This window comes from Etheostoma cragini, chromosome 3 (assembly GCF_013103735.1).
Source record: "Etheostoma cragini isolate CJK2018 chromosome 3, CSU_Ecrag_1.0, whole genome shotgun sequence".
NCBI lineage: Eukaryota > Metazoa > Chordata > Actinopteri > Perciformes > Percidae > Etheostoma > Etheostoma cragini.
Window position 1 is genome coordinate 19093657 of NC_048409.1, and position 23794 is coordinate 19117450.

At 39.4% G+C, this 23794-nt stretch overlaps 3 protein-coding genes across 5 annotated transcripts in view; 2 read left to right on the forward strand and 1 right to left on the reverse strand.

Annotated features, from left to right (window-relative positions):
- The window catches only part of atm (ATM serine/threonine kinase), a 26111-nt gene extending 23875 nt beyond the window's left edge, over positions 1-2236 (forward strand). For both annotated transcript variants that reach the window (XM_034868171.1, XM_034868172.1), the window contains exons 60-63: positions 205-319; positions 731-794; positions 891-1033; positions 1180-2236. In XM_034868171.1, coding sequence (XP_034724062.1) covers positions 205-319; positions 731-794; positions 891-1033; positions 1180-1360 — 503 coding nt within the window. In that variant the 3' untranslated portion in view covers positions 1361-2236. The remainder of the gene's footprint in view (positions 1-204; positions 320-730; positions 795-890; positions 1034-1179) is intronic.
- Positions 2237-2244: 8 nt separating this feature from the next.
- Positions 2245-9059, forward strand: LOC117942610 (transmembrane protease serine 2-like). 2 transcript variants are annotated; one of them, XM_034868178.1, is made up of 14 exons: positions 2247-2852; positions 3030-3177; positions 3609-3701; positions 3795-3908; positions 4350-4479; positions 4584-4694; positions 4791-4834; positions 5469-5631; positions 5741-5913; positions 6080-6181; positions 6642-6787; positions 7487-7639; positions 7910-7955; positions 8045-9059. In XM_034868178.1, exons 1-13 carry the CDS (start codon positions 2838-2840, stop codon positions 7925-7927), a joined length of 1410 nt encoding a protein of 469 aa, XP_034724069.1. In that variant the 5' UTR covers positions 2247-2837; the 3' UTR covers positions 7928-7955; positions 8045-9059. The 2 variants fall into 2 exon arrangements, with proteins under 2 accessions (XP_034724068.1, XP_034724069.1); XM_034868177.1 differs by lacking the exons at positions 7910-7955; positions 8045-9059 and having other exon boundaries at positions 2245-2852; positions 7487-7669.
- On the reverse strand, positions 8355-20560 carry bace2 (beta-secretase 2). The gene is made up of 9 exons (XM_034868176.1): positions 20034-20560; positions 15055-15143; positions 14554-14770; positions 13185-13316; positions 12453-12587; positions 12067-12168; positions 11529-11678; positions 11240-11408; positions 8355-10061 (listed from the first exon to the last, which is right to left on the reverse strand). The coding sequence occupies exons 1-9, from the start codon at positions 20319-20321 to the stop codon at positions 9820-9822; spliced, it is 1524 nt and encodes a 507-aa protein (XP_034724067.1). The 5' UTR covers positions 20322-20560; the 3' UTR covers positions 8355-9819.
- Between the last annotated feature and the right edge of the window lie 3234 nt (positions 20561-23794).

The window sequence follows — 23794 nt, forward strand, 5'->3', positions numbered from 1 at the left end:
TTGGCTGCTTAGAAATTAAGTGTTAACGAGCAGTTGGACAGGTGTACCTAATAAAGTGGCCGGTGAGTGTATATGGACTCTTGCTACAAAATGCAACTCTTTAAAGCTCTAATTTAAAAGATAAAGACATTGTGAAGACACAATGTAAAATGCATCCTAACACATCCCGTTTTCGGTTTCATTTCCATTGCTGTTGGTTTTTAGGTGTGGCCTTTGAGCAGGGGAAGATCCTCCCCACACCCGAAACTGTCCCCTTTAGACTGTCCAGAGACATTGTGGACGGGATGGGCATCACTGGAGTGGAGGGGGTTTTCCGGAGGTGAGACGGAGATCCTGGTTGTTCTCTGATATGATAAAATATGTCATTTAATATTTGTAAACCAAGACTAATGAGAAGTCGGACCTGACAACTTTTTCAACATGGTGTTTCTTTCCATTATAGGAAGGTTAATTTGTCATGAAACCTTTAGCCCATTAACTACATAACTAGTTAACTACAAACCTAATTACTAATTAACTACAAAGTACACACTAGACATTCCTGACTATTTTCCCAAACGTGCCATGCATTTTAAGATTGGTTTCATACCTTCCAGTCAGCCATTATTTTTTTTATATTTACATTATTACTTCATTAAAAAATCTGCCATAAAACTTTTGGGTTTGTTGTGCCTTCAAAGACACTCTAAATCTAGAATATGAATGAACTTCCCCTGTTTTCTCTGGTCAGATGTTGTGAGAAGACTATGGAGGTGATGAGGAGCTCTCAAGAAGCTCTACTGACTATTGTAGAGGTAAGAACACGGGACAATTCACACACTAACACTTGAATAAATCACAGGCATTTCTTATTCCACAAATGCCTTTGTGTGTGTTAATGTGCTGTTCAGGTGCTGCTGTATGACCCTTTGTTCGACTGGACCATGAATCCACTAAAGGCCTTCAACCTGCAGCATGATGAACAGCAGGAGCTCAACGCAACGCTCAGCTCCACCATGGGGGGAGATGACATAGACAGCCACCGGAAATCCAGGTGCTACAGTAGATGATGATGATGATGATTTTTTTCTGGTTTTGAATATTTTGATTCCGAGATGAGAGTCCTTGCAGTGATGTTGTGGAAGTGTTCCTTACTCTCATTTAGCTCTGTCTCATTACCACATACTCTTTCTCCTGCAGTGACAGTCAGAGCTTCAACAAAGTGGCGGAGCGGGTGCTACTGAGGCTGCAGGAGAAGCTAAAGGGGGTGGAGGAGGGCACGGTGCTCAGTGTGGGGGGGCAGGTCAACCTGCTCATCCAACAAGCCATGGACCCCAAAAACCTCAGCAGACTCTTCCCAGGCTGGCAGGCCTGGGTATAGACCTGAGAGAAAGTACACTCGGGCTTGTTAAGTCCCTGCTTCCGGGCAACAAGTGGATGGACATTTCTGGATAGCAACAGATTTTACCCTGCAAAAAAATAATGCTGTTTTTGTCTATAATTGAAGGCATAATATCAACACATAGTTTAGGAAGTAACTGGACAGACAACTTTGCAGATGAGCTTCAGAATATAAACATGGTAAAGTTCCTTGGTTACTTATTTATTCCTCTTATTATCTTCAATAACAGGAATCTTCTATTGTTTCCATTTTCAGACAAAACACCAACAGATGAACAACAATTCTTTCTTTAAATTATTCATTTCTGCTTAACTTTGCACTTTAAAAAAAAAACAAAGTCAGTTTGGCAGATTGCATGCAATAGTTCTTGCAACACAAACCATAAAATTCCCTTTTTGTTTGCTGCAGTAATCTGTTAATCCAAAAATCCGGAAGGAATTTAAAAAGACCAATAAACTGTGGTGCTGAAAGAGAAGAGGCGGACATGTATATGTGAAGGTGAGATGGTTTCATACTGTTGATTGTTGTATGACGTTATTAAGTTTTACCAACGAACACCCAAAGCTTTTTATCTTGAATACATGCCTTAAGAATGTATTATATGCCCTGTCCAGCGGTGATTTGTTTCAGTTCATCTGTTTATTGGTTCACTTCTTTTGATTTAAAAATGAGTGAATATTATGTCATGCTGTAAAGCTTAAAGAGTATCTCTAGAGCATTCAGAAATGTATGTGTACTGATTTCAACTGTTTAACAGCAACTGTTATTCTACTTAATATTACTTTCTTGTTTAAAAAAAAAAAACTGCCCTTTAACATTTCTGTATTAATAAATAAATAAAACAAACGGCAGTAATAAAAACAAATTTGATGTTAAAATTGTCTCCGGTATTTAATTTTAGCTGACTGATAATTCATTACAGGTTTGTGAACAGATATACCAGCTTATTTCATTTGCTGTCAATCATTGACTCAAGTATAAAAGCTTAATTGTGTTTGTCTGTACACACTTCATGCAGTGTAACACCTTTCCGTTCAGGTCTCAGTGAGACAATATTGCTCCCCAAACTGACAGTTCAGCAGGTAACACTTGTGGGATGTTAAGACTAGGCAACAGTCCTTATAGTGCTTGTTTTGTGCTCAGGAGGGAGACTTTAAACCGATCCAGGGAAGCGTGAGGAGTGGCCACTTAGACAATCATATAAACTAATTCATTACTGTGGTGTGACAGCTCAGAGCAGAACAGGGTGAATGTGGGAGGAGATGCTAGTGATCTGAGTTTTATCTTTACAAAGAGCAGAGCTGTGAAAAAGCCTCTCTTACATCTTCAATTACTCTCTGAGTGGACATTCATACGTACCAGATTATTAACTTGCAAGTTTGATCTTTGAATTATTTCAGGAAGACATTTTTTTTCTACATCGGTAAACTATAAGATATTGTTGGTTAAACAGAACATGACCACCAATCTGGTAAGTTTTCATTTGAATTTTAATCAGTTTGAGTTTGTATTTGAAATGCTGGACAATCTCACATGTACGTTTACGTTTTAGGCATTTTCCCTTAGCTCAAATTCTAAAATTATTAATTTTAACATGCAGCTAGAGTTTGAAAGCGTCTCTCTCATTATGTATGCTTTTTACGGACAGTGTCTGGACTCAGGTCCTTGTCTCATCCATGAAGATTACGAGAGGAAATGTCCTCTACCCAGCCGATCAGATGTTGAGCCTCAGTATGTTCATCACCTGGCCCCAAAGCCCCCACCTGAGACCGGCTATTCCATTCCCAAACACAAAGGTAATTTCCGTCTCCCTTTTAATTGGTCATAATTTCCGAGTGGTTTTACCGAGCTGTTAAAACAGAAACTCAGTGCAGGCATTGAATCTGATTTTTTCAAAAGGATTAATTGCAAGCAAAACATAATGTAGCTTTGTGAATTTACATGTACATTTTTACTGAATATGTTTCAGATGTAAAATAACTATTAATTTGACATTAGTCCAACCATAAATAGTTAGTTATTACATTTTTTTAAAACTTTCTTTATGTTAAAGATACAGAATAAATGGAATAAATTTGTACCCTTGTGATTATTAAAGTAGATTCTACTTAATTAAATGTTAATGTAAGCTTTGTGAAACAACTGTACTTCCAGTGACTGTGTGTGTGTGTGTGTGTGTATGTGTGTGTGTGTGTGTGTGTGTTTGTGTGTGTGTGTGTCCTGTCAGGTGTTAAACAGAGGTGTCTTAAGTTCACTGTGGTTGCTGTGATCTGCCTGCTGCTCCTTCTGCTGCTGGCTGGAATCCTCCTCGCGTATTACTGTGAGTGCCGGATTTATCCCCAGTGTCTGTTGTAATAATTGATATACTACTACAACCTTTCTGTGAAATAAATCTTGTCTCTTGTCGCCCCAGACTCCTCGTCCTGTGTGCACGGGATGCAGTGTGGGAACGGGAGCTGTGTGTGGGAGTCCCAGTGGTGTGATGGAGTGACAGACTGTCCTGCAGGCCAGGATGAAGCAAACTGCGGTAAACAATCTTATCCAGGAGCCAGAGTGCAGGATAAAACACATCTGAAGATCCTGCCGTCTGTTCATTCCCTTTTATAGTCATAAAATGCAGTCTACACACATCTTTTACAGCTTAAAGGGACACTTTAATACAATTTTTACATCAATTTAAGCAGCCTCAAATTGAGGAAGATCGCATCTGTGTGTGTATTTGTCAGCTTTTCTGTTTAATCACCATACACACTGCTATTTATGATCGTCTTGGAGTTACACATAATTTCAATTGGAGGCCATTGTTGGTGTTGTTAATAGTAATTATATAAAAAGTGTTTAAACTTTGCTTCAGATACTGTACATGGAGACACATAGAGAACATTCTTGTTAATGGTCAGTTATCTGTGTATGTTACCTGAGTCTGGTCACATACTTCTTATTGTTTGTGTTTGCTGTATGTGCGCAGTGAGGCTGCATGGCTCCAGTTTCCTGCTCCAGATCTACTCGACTGAGAGCAAAAACTGGAGGGCTGTTTGTTCTCACGGTTGGACCGACCAGCAGGGGAGAGCCAGCTGCCAGACGGTTGGATACAGCAGGTAAGATGCTCTTGTGTTTCAGTCTGCTGTCTCCATATTATCAATATGTGAAGGATTTGTGTGTTTAAATGAAGTCGCATATTTTGCGTTATGCGGCTTGACAGGGGCACATATTTTAAATCAGGCCAACAGAAGACTGGTTCTGGTGATGGATTCTTAATTGTGAAGTCCAACGTCAACCCTGAGACATCCATACTGCAACAGCTTGTGTTCAGGTTAGTGAACTGGTGGAGATAAACCTTTGTAAAGTTGTGATTGCTGAATCAACATGGACCTAATTCCACCTCAAATGTCTCTTTTGTCATCTGCAGCAGTACCTGTCCCAGTAACAACGCCGTGACATTGCATTGTACTGGTATGTTTCTAATTTCTAGGTTTACACGATATAGTGTAAGTGTAAGGGGTGGGTGCATCTTCATTTTGTCTGCATTTGTGTGATTATTTTCTGCAGTGTAAGAAGGTTTTTAATTGCCACGCTGTAAATATCTAAAAAAAGAGACGTTGAAGCATTTTGTCTCTGTTTTGAAACTGAATGCTGGACAGTGTTCTCTAAAGTGCTTTTACTTTTCTCTATGTTGTGTTCTTGTGCCCACACCAAATTCAATGCAAAAAAGAAATGACTCTTGCAAATCTTAATGCTTTGTTGTGTACTTTGTTGTGCTTCCAGGTTTGAAATAATTATTTTCTTGTAGGATACTGTTCCCTCTTTCAATTGAAACCACATTGATCAATACAGGTTTGTTGTCCAGTTAGTTCAAAAGTCCACATTTCTGTACCCTTGCCAACGTGACGAGAATATAATTATCATATTTAGTGAGTGCGTTCTTCTCTAAATTCACTCTCCTCTGTGCAGTACTTATTTACACTGCATTTATTTATACTTTGACTGTGTTTATGACTTATACAGGATTGTGAACCCTTTTGTACCTGCTTGTAAAAGCCCGGTAGCAGTGAAATACATCCTCTCCAACAGCAGTTTTTGTCCTCAGATTGTGGGTTTGGAGTGAACTCCAGCAGGGCCTCTGGTGACCAGCTGGCCTCTCCAGGGGCCTGGCCATGGCAGGTCAGCCTGCAGCTTTCAGGCTCCCACCGATGTGGAGGAGCCATTATCTCCCCCTACTGGATAGTCACAGCAGCAAACTGTGTTGCCATGTGAGGCCTTTTCATCACACTTCTTAAAGTAGTGTTTTATGGCGGGGTTCATAGCGTTTGTGTTCTGATCCAGTTTGAATCTACTTTATGCTGACTCTGTCCCCTGCAGGGCCTCCAGTCCTGGAGACTGGGCAGTGTATGCTGGGATAGCGGATCCGTTAGGCACTCTGTTCAACCCTGCTTACTCTGTGAGCCACAGTATAGCCCATGAAGGTTTCAACAGCGTCACTTGCAAGAATGACATTGCTTTGATGAGGCTCTCTAAACCTCTGGACATCACAGGTGCTTTTAGACTGATTTACATGCACAATGCTTAACATTGACCAAAAGAATATGAGTTTACATCCTTTACTCTTTGGAAACAGCTGATGAATGCACTTTTTAAGGAGAACACATAGGTTTGCAACACAATGACTTTTAACAAAGACATGTTCTTCTCATTTGGTAGTCTTCAGTAGCATCGGACCTGTGTGCCTCCCAAATGTTGGTGTAAGCATCACTGATCCTCAGAAGGGCTGGATAACACAATACGGTTGCACAGTAAACGGAGGTAAGACGCTTATGGTTGCATGTGGTTGTATGTTGTGATTCATGCCATTTGTGAAATCAAGATCTCACAAATTGAAACCAATTTACTAAGACCACATTTACTTCTGATGTATTTAAAGACCACTTATGTGTGCTGCCACTGGATGGCACCAAAGTCTGGAAATGTGTCATCCTGCACTCAGTAACTGTAACTCTGTTTTACTTGATAAAAATGTGCATAGATGATGTACTCAGATCATTTTTTACGTAACAGGAGCAATACTACAGTGCAATACAGAACTGGATAATAAATTCAAAATACTGCAAAGTAAGTTGTATCTAGTAAATAAAGAACAAGCACCTCCAAATTGTTTTTAACTACAGTTGTTCAGTAAATGTACTTTGATACTTTCAGCAACTGCCTATTATCATATACAATCAATATTACCAAATTCTAAAATGACTTGATTTTATTTTGACAGACTCTGGCTTTCCACAGCTGATGGAGGCTCAGGTTTCTCTTATAGATACTGCAGACTGCAACAGCTCCATCGCTCACAATAGCAAGATCTCAGAGGACATGTTATGTGCCAGAGAGACGGAGGCAGTAGCCAACTACATGTGCCATGTGAGACAAACCACACAGTCTTCTCTCTTAGAGTGAAAATTAAATTTGAATGCTGAAACCCACACAAATATATCTATATATATATATCTATAGATCTATATTGTATAAATAATGACAAGAAGTCCAAAGTACAGTTTGTTTCATTCTACAGTTGGTACCAGCCCGCAGGGTTGATGTGTTCAGGCGTTGAGCTGAAATTCATTCTTTAAATACGGACTCCAGTGATCTTATAGAAAATTCTCCTCAAAGAAATAGGTGTTCCCAGAAGGAGCAAAAAGCACTCTTTATAATGAGATATGTTCCGGTACAATTCAATTTATCTTGCACAAATTGAGCACTTCCTATTCTTAAGAATTTTAAGCATTTTCATGCTCTTATGTATCTTGCTTTGAGGCGTAGTCGAACAAGACCTGCATTATGTTCTGTACATGGTAACGGATCAAGATAAACAGATAAACAAACCACCCATACAGGCGAATCAACAATGAATGTAAATTTAGAGCACTGAGGTGGCAGCTGAGCTGACCATGATGGGTTTTATTTATGGACCTTAGAAAGCCTTGGAAGACTTTAAATCGTATGAATACCATTTAGTGTGCTCTTGACCTTAGATGTGGGAAGCTTGATAAGTGTTAGATGTATCTTCCTGAGAGTTTATTTCATAAAAATATAACTGTTTTGTGCTGAATTCTTTCTCAGACTGACAGCGGCGGCCCTTTGATGTCCCTGAAGGATGGAGTATGGTGGCTCATCGGGGACAGTATTTGGGGGGAACACTGCACAGAGCAGAATAAACCAGGTGTTTATGGCAACGTCACCTATTTTCTGGACTGGATCTACCATCAGATGAGGGTAAAAACCAAAGAAAGATTAGACTTGTAAATTCAGTTAAATAAAAATCAGATTCGAATTAATTAGAAGTATTTGATTTAATTCGCTTGGAGGAGCAGATGCAATAAGGAGGTTTATCTGCCTGGTTCTCCAAGTAATACTGATCGACTCATGCTGGATGTACAGTTGGAGTTTTCTAGTGTAGTGTGTGGATAATAATATGGCCGAAGAAAAAGCAAAGACAATTCTCACATGAAACAAAACTAATTGTTCATTTATTTTTGTTTACAGAAGCATCAAGATGACTGATGATAGGACCAAAGATTTACCATGTGAGAAAATACATTCAATTTTTACTGAATATGTTTCAGATGTAAAATAAATACTAATTTGACATTAGTCCAACCATAAATAGTTAGTTATTACATTTTTATGTAATAACTAAGAGACACATTTTTATTTCAATGTCTCAACAATATAATTATCAGTTACATAACTTATTTCCTACATGATGTTAGTGTTCTGTGTCTTCATGGTTTAAATCACTGTTGGAGCACTTTTGCTGTAAAATATATGGTCTTTATTTTAGTCTGTGTAAATATTCTTGAAATGTTTTATTAATGAATAGTGATATTTGAGCCAGTAAATGACGATACCATGTGTCAACACAAAATGTCACTCACAAACCACACCAAGCTCGTTCCCACTGACTCCCAAAGAATGCTTTTGTTCCTGATTAACCTTTCACTAAATCTTTATTAATTTAAAATGATTTACATCTTTGATTTGGACACAAGTTCTTGCATCTGGGCAAGTAAATACAATTTTGGCACAGAAAAAAAAAAACATTTTTAATTGAACAGTCTGAGATTCAAGTGTGCCTTCAATTTGACAACTTTAAATTTAGTTAGACTGCGACACGCTTGTGCAGCTCGATTCACTGATTCTTTTTTATGCTAACTGGTCGGTTCTCTTTTCTAGAACTGTAGTCCAATTGTTTCTAATTTGTATTAGCTTCAAAAGTCTTTGGCTTCTAATTTAGTGTTTGTATGAATTATGTGCCCTTGAACATCTAGTGTCTAAAAATCAAGAAAATTGAATAATACAATCAGATTCAAAGAGATTTAAATATAAACTTATACGTATAAAGAATAAGTAAAATTACATTAATACCACAAATTGCATAACAGATCGAGAAATATTGATCTTTAGCTTTATATTACACTTGAAACAAAGTGCAATTCAGCAGAGTTAGTAAGTCTCAAACTGTTGCTACTGTATATCAGTTTGTATTAGCACTGAGCTGAGACTTAAAGGCACTACAGGGACTGTAAACATGTGTTTAACCTCTAGTATTATTCTTCCTATTAACAGTGATTGTTTCAGCAGCTTTTCCCCCTAACTTCAACATACACAGGCATTCGTTTCAACTTGAAAATATGAGAAAGCACGAAAAAACATTCCTTCACTGATCACAGACTGTAACGGCACATTTTAAAAGGTTGTGTGCCTTAAAAAAATAATACACAGTTTGCCTGGAAATAAAAATCAGTAACTTTTCAATTGTTCAAGAATGCACCAATGATTGTTGTTGACCCTGACTGTTTTGTGTGTCCCCCCCCCCCCCCTCACTTGCTCACCTGTGATTGTCTGTAAAGAAGTAGTTCCACCCTTAGCAAATATCGAGGGTTATACGCCATTGCTGGTGAGATGTTTAGGGTTTATTTTGTGATACAGTGTTTAATTCGTGGGCTCACCCTTCTGTTTGTGATGTCATACATCTCCTAGAATATCTTTGACAGCCCTAAAGAGAATGAGTCTTTACAGTTGAGAAAAGTAAGTCATACCCATTACTGAAAACTGCCCTGTAGCAACATGGCTTCTGTTCTTTTTCTTCTATGCTGGACGTCTTCCTCTGTGTCACATATGACATGGTATGACCAATCATCAGTGAGAATCAGAAAGAGCAAACAGCTGTTTGTAAAAGTGTTTTTGGGGTGGATTTTCTGTCAAGAGGCAGTTGATCTGCCTGTGTCTAGCTCCATGGGCCAAGCTGATGAATGCAGTCTAGAGTCAGTCAGACATTCAGAGGTCACTGTTGGGTGCAAGTTGAGCCTCACCCCTTTCTCCACCGCTGTTGATTCGCTCTGCACGCTGTCCCCCTGCCTGTTCACCCTGCCCGCCTGTCTGTTTCCTCTCAGTCACTTGATGCGGTGGCGGACCAGAGAGGACTCGTCGGTTATCTCCCCGGAGCGATTTCTGTTTCGGCAGGGCAGGACCAGCAGGAGTAACAGGATGATGAGGACCACTGCGCACACCGCCATCAGGGCGTAGGAGATCACCCATAGAAGAGGCCCCTTCAGCACCCCGGCAGAGCAGTTGGCCGCCACGTCTGCTGCTGAGAAGGGCCCTGCAATCTCTGAAAGAGCCACTTCACCGCTTACTGCAAAGAGATACAAGACAGATAGTTGCACCCCTCACTTTTAAAAAGTAAAATATCCAAGTGCTGAAAAACCCACACTTGATCATGTAAATATCAATGCACCAGCTAAAAAACCCAAAATGAACCTAATGACTCTTAGAAAAAATAAGTATCAAAAACTTTGTATTGTATTTTTAGCCATCAAACTCTTAACCATGTTCATGCATATTTTACTATAAAAGTGTTTAACCACTGCTGAATAAAAACTAAATCTATGAACTTATAGATGAGATTTACTTGGCTCTTACCTAATGGCTCATCAATAGTTGATGATGAGAATAGTTTTAGTCTAGATTTTACGTGCCAGTTTAGAAATACAGCCTACAGCTGCTCCAAGTCTGTTTGCCTAATACAGAACAAAAGTGATCTTTGTACTTTGGGATTAGAGTGGGAATTTACACAGAAATTCAGGAAGGTACCACTGTTTAAAGTTTAACCTTTACTGGTCACGATGAACAGGATATTCTCTGGTCAGTCAACTGGCAAGTATTGTTAAATAATACATTTTACTTTGAAGTTTGCGTTTTTATAAGTAATTGTTACCCAAGAGGAGCACTTTACAAACTTATGGGCTATGAGTTCTGTGTTAAAAGTTAAATGTTTTAAATCAATATCATTGGCAACATTTGCTATACATAAATGTAACTTGCGGACAAATTTAAGCAAAATCATTATTATTGCGCACCTAAACTTTGTGTTGCCTCCAATTACAATGTGTGGCTACAGTCAAAACATTTGGGGCAGAAGCCCCACGAAAATGACCTGGCAACGCTAACGGTGTTTGTGTTCTGGTGATTTTAATGTACAATTGATGAACAAAGCCCTTTTTGTGCAAACTTCTGTCTTTTCTGCTGTAAATTATTAAGTTCAGCAATTCATACAAACATCCACACTAAAAATAGCATACTGAGGTTGGCAACACACACTTTAAACCACATACAAAAATGTTACAATAAGGCTGACCCAAATAGTAATATGGATACAACAATCTGTAGAACTTTTTGCGGAACATTCTTGTTTGCAGATTACTATCCTAACTAATGGTTTAAGATACACGGTAAATAAATTTCTTAACTTACAATGTTTGGACATGCAGCTTTTCTGTCTTATCATGAGTGTTGTACAGGTTGTACCCTCACCTGCACAGTTACTGAGTGCAAAGCCCAGTCTCCGCTGGGCACGGTCAAACACCACGTAGAAGCCTTCCATAACTGTAGCGCCGATCACCAGGCCATTAGCTGACGAAGACAATCCAAAACGGAAGCAGTCCAGCGTGCCGTCCACATCTGTGATTGGCTGGATGTACAGCTGTGAAACAACAGAGAACAACCCGTGACTGTTCGCTGCATGTTCGATAAGTGTTTCTGTCTCTTAGGTTGGTGGGGAAGGAGTGACGACTTGTTTTTGTGTTTATGTTCATCCAGATACCTGAGGCAGGATGGTGATACGGAAGGACTGGCTGGTGTTCGTGGCCCTTAGGAAAATGGACAGCTTGGGGAAAAACATCCAGGGGGTCTCTCCCTTCATCCAGCATGCAAGCTTGGTGCCATCCCAGAACCCTGAAGAAAAGTCCTGGATCTGAACCAAAGAGAAACAAAAGACAAATAGGCAGAGGGACAAACAGACAGAAAGGTCAGTACAGCACCACAACAGCTTCTGCTGTTCTCTTTCATTCCCCCACCTGGGATTAATCTGCAATGATGTGCATACATTAATTGAAAACTGTGCTTCTAGGTTTAAATTAACCTTGAGTGAGGTTTGTGTGCAGTTACAAAAAATGTGTAAAGTAGAATGGGAAACAACAAACAGAAGCATGGGCGTGCATACATATTTTTTTATAGTAGAAAAACTCCTGATCCTTCCTCCCAAAGCTATGTCCTTGAGCAGTGAATGTGTTCTATCCCCCCCTCCATACTTTGCTCTGACAACACGTTCCATCACTGTCTTTGGAGAGAAGGCAGCTTACCAGAGAGCTGCGTGTGATGGCTTCTACCACCGCATTGAAGACATTGACAGGAAGACGCAGCAGTGTCGTACCACTGTCAACTATGGCTTTATCCATGTTATACTGAAAGAAAGGGAGAAAGAGTGAAGTGCAGTAGTATTTTTCTCAGTTTACCAAGCTCCTATGGAGGACCTTGAGCAAATTCAAGAATGTAAAACAGGGAAAGGTCTAGGAAGTGCTATTCAAATGCAAGTTTAATTTTCATGTTGTAACCTTGATACAGTCATCTCATTAACAATGAATGTTAACCGTTTCCAATAGTATAGTAAATAGTATTGCTTTTCTATTTCAAACTTGAATATATCTTTTAATGACCATCTTTGAATAGTGGTAGGTAGTGAGTTTACCTCTCTGCAGTCCAGGTCCAGATTTTGGTCGCCAACCTCCAGCTTCAAAACCTCCACTTGGTAGTACCACTCCTCTACTATAGGGGTGTACCACACTGACCCCCGATACAGAGTTGGTTCAGCCCCTCCCATGATCTGAGGAAGGAACCAAAATACTTACCAACTATGAGTCAACTGTGACCACAACAACACTCTGATTAGCCCACATATCCATATCCAACAAGAGTACACTCTAGCAAGGGTTTTTTTTTTCTCTCTCTCTCTCTCTCTCTCTCTCTCTCTCTCTCATATATCCATCTGTCTTCCTCAGTGGGTCACAAGATGGAGATGCAGTATGCGAGGCCGTGCAACAGTGACAGACCTGCTCTCAGCAGGATGTAATCTTAGCTTAATTAGCTCTACTCCTTCAAGACTGGGCCTCCAACGGAGAAAACACATTTGACAAGGAGGATACCAGCTATTCTGTTTCTAAAATGCACTCAGCTGCTATGTCTCATTTACTAGTGAAGGGTTTATTTGTCTGAGAAGAGGAGAACACATCCCAGTCCTCTTTGATTAAAGCACATAATCGATACTGCGCATTAAATAACTTTAGACACAAACTGGTATGCAAGAATACAGAATTAGAGGAAGACTGTTTAGAACATACGTCTTTGCCTTTGAGCAAATTTTACAATCAAACCTTTTTTGATAAGTTAATTTGACCATACCCAGCCCCTCCTGACTACTCACAAGACTGCCTCCTGCGGGGTCAGCTGTGCTGCTGGCTGACAGTCCAGCCCCACACATCTGGAGGGAGAAGATGTCAGGAATTCCCATCTGTTGCACCAAAGAGTTGAAGAAGGGCTCCACGGACGAGTCCGGCTAATTGACAGACAGGAGATGTATAATTATTAACTGAGCTTTTACATTTTTGCATTTTAAGCTTTATCAGCTGAGCTAATTAGCAAAGTTAACTGCTGGTATTTGTTTCACTACTTTCGCATCAGTTATATTTTAATAAAATTTAAAAACAGATCTAAAGGTTGTTTTTTTTAAGGTTATGATTGAAACAATATTCTGACCACTGTGTACAAATGCGTGTGCGGACTGGTGTTAGTAGAGGCAGTGGTATGCCCCGCCCCCTGGACTAAAGATTGTTTGTTCTGTTTTTCCTCAGATAGGTTTTCATGTCACTGCTGTCTTATCATGTCACGCATGACCGACAGCCTTCAGGCAAATTGAACCTCAACGCCCGGGAGACGCCGGCAGCACAAAGTGGTCAGTGTGAGCATGTTTCTGCCCCTCAATCGCTGGCATTTGATCCCAAAGGTTACTGTAGTCCACACAGAATGAATGAATGTATTGTGGCAGTTTATGCTGGCGTTATTCTCATCCCATCAACACTAAATAATCACGTTAAAGCAAGCAGGCACTGGGCAAAAAAGTAAAGCCCTTTGAAAATGTGCTTCTCCACGGTAAAGGGATTTAGATTTTTCTTATGAGGTTAGTTTTTATCCAAATTAATGAATGATTAACCTATGACAAAACTAATTAATTGTCGGGTAATACTTTTTTAGTATATTATTACACATTCAGTGTAATTTCATTCATTTCAACTGGGAAATCACTGGGCATCACGAACACAGAACTTTTTCTGTTGTTATGTGAAATGTCCATGACTACACCAAGATAAGATCTGGGTGTAAAACGTTTGACCTCTGGAATTGCAAACAAAGGCTACTTTAACAAATATTAACATTGATTTTCTCAGGTGTTTAAATACTTATTTGCAGCTGTATCATAGAAATAAATAGTTAAAAATCATACATTGTGATTTCTGGATTTTGTCATTTACATTATGTCTCTCACGGTGGACATGCACCTACGATGACAATTTCAGACCCCTCCATAATTTCTAAACGGAAGAACTTGCAAAATAGCAGGGTGTTCAAATACCTATTTTCTTCACTGTATATATATATATGTATTTAGTTTTTCCATACTTAACATCACACTCAGCTACGAGTAAAATCAGTGAGAGAGAAATGTAAGCTTTTTCTTCTTACTGTGCAATCTAAGATTTTAGGTAAGATTTAAAATTAAAGAGCATCTCTCTCACCCGTGCTAGCATGGGATAGGCCAGTCCCAGGATGCCCTGCCAGTTAACCCCGGGAAGGAAGAAGCCGTCAGATGACCGAATGGCAGCTATGTTGATGATGACGGTCCCATTTAGGCCTTTGGGGATGGCGACCCTGTCAACGCCCAGTTCACCTTCCCAGTTACCCTGGGTGTACCTGACAGCCACAGTCCGACCAACTGACTGGTAGGTACTGGAGCTAGACACGGGAATAAGCCAAGACGTGGGAATGGTTATAAAGGCCTCTGGTAGGTAGATAAAAAGGTAAATTTGTGGCCACAAAAAACATAGCAAAGATCATGAGTTTGTGTAGTAGTACTAGGAATACCCATTCTTTCTGTGAAAAAGCTACTGTGAAAAGCATTCAAGGTAAAACAGGAAATAAACTAAAACTCAATATTGTTATGATGTAAGGATTAAACTTTAAAAAAAAAAGTTTTAGTTTAGTTTGTTATTATTAAACAAGGACTCCCAGCCACTTACAGCGCAGTGTTGAAGTAGTGAGTAATGAATGGGTGTGGAGCCGCAGCAACGGCAAAGTTACTGCTGCCTGTATCCACCAGGATGTTCACCTGTAACGACACGAGGCAGTGTTTGCTTTAACAATCATTAGAGTCACTGACTGAGTCACAGTCAAAGTAACAGCTTGACTTGTAAGCTTTTAAAATGCCACTACAACAATCAAGTTGCTGTTTTCGCATGAATTATAACAATTAGAAGAGGAAAATGAAGAGAAGCATAGTGTGTAGAGGGAGAACAAAACATTCCAGTAATTAAAAACTTTATAAATAATACATTTGTAAAAAGCCTTACGGTTGTAAACCTCCGCCAACCAGTCAAGTGGCAGTTTACATCCATGTCTGACCCGACTCATATGGCCCATGTTGTGACAATTTTGAAGGAATTTAATTTTTTTTTTTAAAAGGTATTAAGTGTATGCTTTTGGCAAAATGGAAGTTATCTCTATATTTACATTTTCCAGTGAGAAAAATGCTGTCTTCACTTGATAGAGCTTTGTCACATGTGCAAGAACATTCCCCTGAAGCTCAAAATCAAAACCAATGAGCATTTGTTGGACATTTGTTGGAGAAGCCCCCCCCCCCCTGTCCTGGTTGTCATCCAGGGAGAGGAGGTGGGTAGACTCATACAACTACCATGGGGTTCAAATCAATCAAAAACTGGACTGGAATCACAACACTGAAGCCTTCTTCAGAAAGGGATAGAGCAGACCGTCCCTTCCTGAAGAGACTCAGATCCATCAGTGTGTGCAACAGGCTCCTGCAGACCTTCTGTCACTCTGTTCTCTATCTTTCATGCTGTGTGTGGGGGTCGTAGCATCAAAGCTTTGAGGTCAGAAGTCTCAACAGGCTGTTAAAGAAGGCCAGCTAGGTGATCAGGCTGGAGCTGGACAATGTGGAGGCAGGGGTGGAGAGGAGCATGAGGGACAAAATGAAAGCCATCTTAGAAAACCTTCCTCATCCTCTCTACAACAAGCTGTGGGAGACTGGCAACTCGTTGCAGAGAAGGACGAAGGACAAGATCAAAGCCTGGGAGTTGTTTCTCATTCGAGTCGAGGGTCTAAGGATAGAATGTCTTTTGGTGTACAGATTGTGAAGCCCCTGAAGGCACATTTTTTGATTTGTAATAGGGATATCAAAAGGAATTAATTTGACTTTGATGAGGTTTGCTGTTCTTGTTCTGCTGCATGTCTATTAGCAGACACTGTGGTTTGTTTGATGCGGTAAACAGTCAACGCTTTGGCCTGTGTTTTGTTGCAGGCTGGTTAATCACAAATATTTTACTCATAACTTAAGTGAAGTGTGCACTTCACAGCTGTATCGTACTACATAATATACCCTAATTATTTCGGCTATGGGCATAAGCAGGAATTTCACATCGATCGGTTAAAAAAAAAAAAAGAACTGACTGGGGTTTCCTTCATTGCAAGAGATTCCGGTGTCACCCAAACTGCTGTAATGAGCTTTGCCATTGAGCAAAAATGACTATGCACCTCCGATATAATTGCTCTCTTATGTGTGATCTATGAGTCTAACATGACAGCCTTCAGCTACTGGCCGGACTAAAGGACCTATCCAGCCATCCTGGTATGTGTCATGGGCACAGTGGGGACCAGCTAACAGCAGTTGAGATAATGTTGTCTTCCAGGCATCAAGTCAACGAGCAGGAACTAATTAGCTTGCAGACTTCAGTGACCTCCACTACTGTGCAGTGGCCACATTAACACACTAGCAAGCATTCCTCACCATGACGGGGTCATAAAGCTAATGTCCCATTACCACCTGATGAAGCAACAACAAATAGGTCTATACAGTGGCTCTTCAATGATCTCACATGACACAGTCTATAGAAATATGCAGGCACAAACAGTAAGTGCAACAATCAATCTAGCATGGCTCATCATTGGCTTCCATTGTTTTATAAAAAGACCAAAACAGCTGGAAATACTGTAATTAAAATATTTAAGTGTTTGAACACAAAGCATTCTAACAATTAGATGAAAAAAATCCACTTCCTCAGGCTTATTTTTTCAAACCTAGTATACCCAAAGTATTCCTGTGTTCGCAATTGCATACTATTTATAATAAGTACTACGGGTGGGAATCACCAGACACTTCCTGATCCGTGATATCATCACGATACTTATGCCACGATACAATATTATTGCGATTTTAAATATATTATTGCGATATATTGCAATTCACAACCTTTTTCCAACTTCTAATTTTTCCCAGTTTCAAATGATACTAAGTATGACCTGAAATTTTGTATTTAGTGTGTTCACATGGCAAAGTATGTGGATTTTGTGTATGCAAAAAAATGCAAAGATGTATAAAGTACATCCATCATTGTTTATTTTGTAGGCAGCATGTTGTACATACACTTTGGGTATGTAGAAAGCAGTATGGAAGTATGTCATTTTAAACACAACTAAGAGCCTGCTCATCATTATACTGCACTATTTCCTCAGAAGCCAGAATAATCATATTTTATTCCACTTTGCCAACTGCCACTGTCATGCTCAGGTGCGCATGGAGTCATTATGAAACAATTGGAGGAAAAAAAAAACGTAATAATCAACAATCTGTTATCAACCAGTTCAGTTGGGCACAGGAAGCTCCAGTTGGCCCGTCCGTGGGAGTCAGGGTTATCAGTTCCTCCTCAATGGACAGGCCCTGGTCCCATCTCTAGGACTGTGCCATATAAAACTCCACTGCTGCCTTGCAGATGGCATCAGTCCACAAGCCCTGAACCAGCCAAACAGGCCAGACTCGATACACTGAAACCTTGTGGTTAGGAAGGGGGAGAGGGGACATTTCCTTTTGCCCACACTGCCTATCTTTTCTACTCACACTATCCTCCCTTAGCTCGGCTGCTGAGCCTCAGGCAAATCTCAAGCCCCGCTGCTGCGGCAGCCTGCGGTTGAGTGTTCACTGTCTAATTGGCAGTGGCTCCATGGCAGCAACGTGCATCTGCTACCTGTTTGTACCAATTAGCACATGTGAGGCTTTCCAGTCGACACCTCAGCCTAGCTGTGCCACATGCTAACAGATGCGGCAATTAGTGACTCATTTCAATAGTGCCTCATTTCACTGTGGCCTTGAAATAATCACATCATTATTTAGTTGGAATAATATTGAGAGCATACCTTAATAATATTGAGTAACAGGACATTTTTGCAATACAAAATCATTCTCAACCTAAGTGGATTGAGCTCTGCTGGCATTAATAACTGACATAAAGGTTTCATTATAACTACGTACAGGAAACATGAGTATGACTGCTGGAATATTAGAAAAGGAATATCAAGACGTGGAACATGTTTTCCTCAAAGGTATAATCCTTGGGTGGAAAATTCAAGTTAATATTTGTTAAATAACAATGTATTCCCATCAATGCTTACTTCCTCATGCTGTGTAAAGATCAAGTCAGCTGACACAGGTCCCACATATACCTTTGTCACAGCTCTTATTTTGACATGTCATTGAAGGAAACACAGATGTAAATAAGGACTTCAACAATGACTGCCGTTAACGTGTAGGTTAACTCGTTTTAGGACGTCGGGTCATAAGAATGGCTTATTGGGACACCCAATGTAAATCTGTTATTATTCATCTATCTGTTGACTGTTGATTACTTAGTAACCACACACACGCATGCACGCACATGCCTTATAGGTAATGTATAGTTTGGTGTTATCACTTGATCCCTATGCAGTCTGAGGAAAAATCCACAGGAATAAAACATTGCTTTGAATAAATTATGATTTGAACAAACATTTTGGAAATTCCCTTCCTTGAGCAACGCGTGGTGTTCGATTCGAACAGCAGATCTGAAGCATATTTTCCAAAGTACAACTATGGACTGGTTGTAAAGTTATGTGGGAACTGCACTCTGACAAGTGCTGCATTATCCTCTCAGAGGCTGACACAGGGCAGTGGCATGGCAGGCAGCACTGATAAGCCTCTGTGAGCCTGAAAAACTGAGCTCAGCTGGGCCACCCAAGAGTCTTAAATCTGTTTAACTTGAGAGGCCCATGAACGACAGGTCAAGTTACTAATGAGATAAAAACACATCTACTTACAACACAATATCAAAGAATATAGCCTTAAACCTAATGCATCATGTATTTTTAATAGTGGTAGGAGAATCCCTCTGCCAACTCTTCCGGGACCACTTAGTCTGCTTTAATCATTAATATGATCTTCTTAGGCACTTTACATAACGACCAGTATAAAATGATGACAGTAAATTACAGAGGCATATTTCCGTGCAACCAAAAGACAATAAGCAGCAAATATGCCTAAACCAGGGCTAGTGATGTTTTGTAGAATTGTGGAGTTGCTCTTGCTCCCCGGGAGCCTCATAATCCCCGTCAGCTGCCTGGTAAGAAACAGTGTTCCTCACAGGCTGCATCATGTGAGTGCATGTGAGCGGGGATGAACTCTACCTACAAACCCCAAGGCTGTAAAGACTTGATCCAGCAGCTGCCAGCCCAAGCAACCATCCTGCCTTTAAATAAACATCTGGACAGTGATAGCAGAATATGGCATCCTAAAATCTTACCAAGTCGTTGTTCTGCTTCTGGGGTCATATCAAACAGTCATTCATTATATCGAATATTGCAAAAATACTAGCCGAAGCCCTGGGTTGAAACAAACACACACAGCCCCCTTAAAATGGATCACATGTTGGATGGATCTGTTTCCATACAGCAGAACTTAAAGAATTGACTGAATATAACACATGACCCTGTTTCAATCCAATGAGTAACAAGGAAAGTAGAAAAACGAAAATAATGAAAAGAAAGGGGTATTTCTAATTTAATTCTGCTCAAGAATCTTAAATACTAAGAACTGAAATCCACCTGTACAAAAGATACGGGTCTCAAACATAAACAACAGATACACAGAGTAACAGTGTTTGTCTTGTGATAACATTACCTTTTGGCCAGGTGTACCAATTGACATTTCTATGTAGTAGCCTCTTCCAGAGTCCCCTTGCAAGTTGTGTATCATGTCCAGAAAGTTCACGGTACCAGTCGGGTCAGAGGCCAACGAGAGGCCGTTTCCATCAGAAGTTAACACGACTCGCTGAGTCAAAACCACATCAGAGGATACGTTGTACCTCCCTGTGTATATTTTAAGTGGTATAGCAAAGTAACACTTGGACACGCCGAAGTAAACACTAAAAACAAATGACCAAATCGAAACAGAAGTAGAGTATGCCATGGTGGCGTTACTGTTAATGGTGATTACAGGGAAAGTTTGGGAAAAGACTCCCAACTCCTTGCTCAAAGTTTTCTCCTTAAGTTTTCCGTTTAGCCATCTTGGAATCGCCTATGCTGTGGTAACCGCCACCATGGAAACGCGGCCTATCCACCGTAAAAAAGCAGCTAAACGTACAGACATGGTAACAAAATAAGACTAACACTGTAAAAAATGTTTGACTTCTCCGAGATGTTTCGCTTCCATATACTCCCCTAGCTAACTGGGTCAAGTTTCAAAAGGAATTATTACTTCCGGTTATATTAACTTTCAAATTAAATTGAATCGAAACCGTTACCTATTGTTTTCGTAACGCAAAACAAAACAGTATTTTTACGTAGGCATGTAAGCCACATACAGCATTATACAAAGAAAGAAAATCTCAAAATGCAGTCACCAATGATACCAAAAAATGAATGAGGATAAGTCAATAAAGAAGTCATTCAACTCCTTTAATTCTTGCTGGAATGCTTTCTGGTGCCATTGCTTCATATTTCAGGGTATAGTGTATGTTGCGTGAACATTTAGCCTTTTACTTTATCAAGTTCAGTTTTACGACATTTTTCATTTTAGTGTCACTTTGCTGGTTTTTAATGTGAAGACCTTTATTTTGAAAAGAAGTGGCCTAACCGTTGATCTAATTTTTACAGCCTTGGCGTTGCTGTTTGACCTCTTCCCGGATGCTGGTGACAGAGTAACCAATAACTTCCCACCACAACTTGTATTGATTTGAACACGCCAGACAGGTAACTAGGGAATGTGTCTCTTCTTTAAACAGCGTTACAGAACAGTGTACCAAAGTTTTTGATATTGTTAATGTGTATTTACCGTGCACAGACAGTTTTCTACCATTTGCCCTTAGCCTTGCATGTGTTCTGATCATCTCTGTATTAGCCTACATGTTTTCCAGGTAGTCTTCAATACAGGTGTTGATGCTACCGAGACCAAATATGTCAAATTGTGCACATTCATTTTGTAGAAAGTGCTATGGGTTTTCTTATTTATGAGTGTTATGCTTTTTAAGTTTTTGAATTTTAAAGGTCATAAACCCCATAAACAACATGGAGGCTATTTGTTTCTTAGCTCTTATTACATTCCAAAATCCCATTGACATTTCACAACACTCAGTATTGCACACTTATTAACATAAGGCCATTAGGATGATATTTACAGTTTGTCTGTTCAGTCCCCCATTCAAATCTATGGAAACACATTCTGTCACATTATGTGTATACACACTATGATGCAGAAGTGTTTTAAACCCCCTATTTACTCCCAGTGCATTTATAACTTTGCCAACACATGAAGATATGATTATAATTTATATATTAATATGAGTACTCCAAATATGATGCAGATCAGCATCACACAGCAATCAAATGCATTGCTTGAATGCTTCTTTAGTGCATTCTGTACCCAACCACCAACTGCTAGTCAGTAATTGTCCACTACAATATGAGGAATAATACTAGCTCTTGTATAGATAATTCATTGAGAAAAGACATTTCAGGCATTTCCTTTCCCAAGTTAGAAACTCTGAGGTTTTTGTTCTTTGCATGGCTCAGCCAGGACAGTCTCATTTGCTACAGACAGTGCAGAGAAAGAGGAAGAAGATCCCAGTGGTAAGGCGAGATCAATGTCACAGGCCTTCTCCATGCTTCCTGTATCACACAGAGACAACCACTGTCTCTCTCTGATTCCTCATGAGTCCACAGTTACACTGTCACATGTTCACCCCAGCTCCCTCTCTGTCTCTCTCATTGAAGTTAATCACTATAGTTACAGTAACCTGAATAATATGGGGAACGAATGTGACCACAAAAGATCATCTTTCCGGGGTATTGCTTGTCATGCACTTGGTCTTGTGAATGACCCATTTAAGCACAATTCCTGTTTTTTCTTCCCTGTAACTTTGAGATTCTTCCTTAGCCTAAGAGTATAAAAACAAGGGGAAGCCGGAATGCATTATTTAACTGTCTGTTGCTACCCATGAAACAAAGTGAATCCAGTGGTTGATCATGCGTGGGTTTCTCAATTAATTGGCACATGACCTCATTTTTGGGTAACAATAAAATGATTATGAATCCAGCAATTAGAGGCCTGTGAGGTTGAAACATTTGTTTTTCTGTAGTGCACACAGACCTCCAAATGTATTATAAATGTTAATAGACAACTATCCTATTTAATGTTTCTATCAGACAAGCATTAATCACATAGATCATTAAGATGTTCTTTTTTGTGAAACAATAGGTTATTGGTGACTGTTATTTGAATAAATGTGGGAAAAAATGTCACAATTGTCTCAGCACAACTTTCATTTACTCCATAGTATTTGTTGTTGGTTAGATTTCAATAATGTAATAATGTTTTATCTGTGGATTCAGTGTTCAGCTTCCTCCTGCGGTTCCACTGCTGGCCACTACACGGCACTCCACACCATTTTTGTACATCGAGCCACATCGTCTGTGTGTGAGCAAATTAGGCAGTTTAGGAGAGCCAGTGGTCCTACATTTGGCAGTGCAAATCTCCTTTACTGGGACATTGGTACTTAATCCTCCCAGCTGTGATCATTACAGCTAATCAGAGAGAATGAAAGCACTCCACATTATCTCACATGCATCTACCTTTGTGAGTTTAATTTTGAAGCTTCTCAGTGAGTTTCTACTACCTGATACAATATCTGTTTTTATTTTAATAAGAAATAAAAACAGTATGTCAACTAATTAACACAATATTACAACGTAATATATTTAACTGTAAGAGTTAAACACATGTCTGATATTGTTTTTCCACAAAGACTAGGAATAAGCAGTAATACAAAAGTAATACTTTTTGTATAATTTACAACTAAGGCTGATGTTAATCAGGAATGCAACTCATTATTTTCATCATTGATTCATCTTTTAGTCAATAAAATGACATGAACTTGGGAAAAATGTCCATTACAGTTTCCCAGAGCCTAAGGTGACATCTTTAAATTTCTTTTTTTGTCTCATCAACAGTACCAAACTCAAATATATTAAAAAAAAAAAAATTCTTGATAAAATACTTACGTGAATCTTAGATTATCAAAAGCATGAAGTGAGTGCATCTGTGATTTGTGTTTTAAAGGGCACATCATGCAATCTACAGTCCACAGAAAGACAATTACACCTGTACACCTGGAGGAAAAAAGACCAAAGATGCACAACAGCAAAATAAGACAAAAAAACACTTGGAACATAAATTGCATTTTGAAAACTTATCATATATATACTGACTTAAATTAAAAATATATATGTTTTTCCATCAAAGAAACACAAATGAATGTTTCAGAACATAAGCAACACAACCAATGCAACAAACTAAATCTTCTTATTTAGAAGAGTTAGTTTTTCAAGTTTAGTCAAACAATAGAAACAGTGTCTTATGAAGTCTTGAATTTGCCAGATTGTGAC

What these genes read in the sequence shown, in the direction of transcription:
- LOC117942610 (XM_034868177.1), top strand. An exon ending in TTCCATTCCCAAACACAAAG is followed by an intron (nt 3,178 to 3,608) that starts GTAATTTCCGTC and finishes GTGTCCTGTCAG; the next exon opens with GTGTTAAACAGAGGTGTCTT. An exon ending in AATCCTCCTCGCGTATTACT is followed by an intron (nt 3,702 to 3,794) that starts GTGAGTGCCGGA and finishes TTGTCGCCCCAG; the next exon opens with ACTCCTCGTCCTGTGTGCAC.
- bace2 (XM_034868176.1), bottom strand. Translation starts at nt 20,321, where the DNA reads ATGGCATACTCTACTTCTGTTTCGATTTGGTCATTTGTTTTTAGTGTT. An exon ending in CCATCACACGCAGCTCTCTG is followed by an intron (nt 11,679 to 12,066) that starts GTAAGCTGCCTT and finishes TCTTTGGTTCAG; the next exon opens with ATCCAGGACTTTTCTTCAGG. An exon ending in GTATCACCATCCTGCCTCAG is followed by an intron (nt 11,409 to 11,528) that starts GTATCTGGATGA and finishes GTTGTTTCACAG; the next exon opens with CTGTACATCCAGCCAATCAC.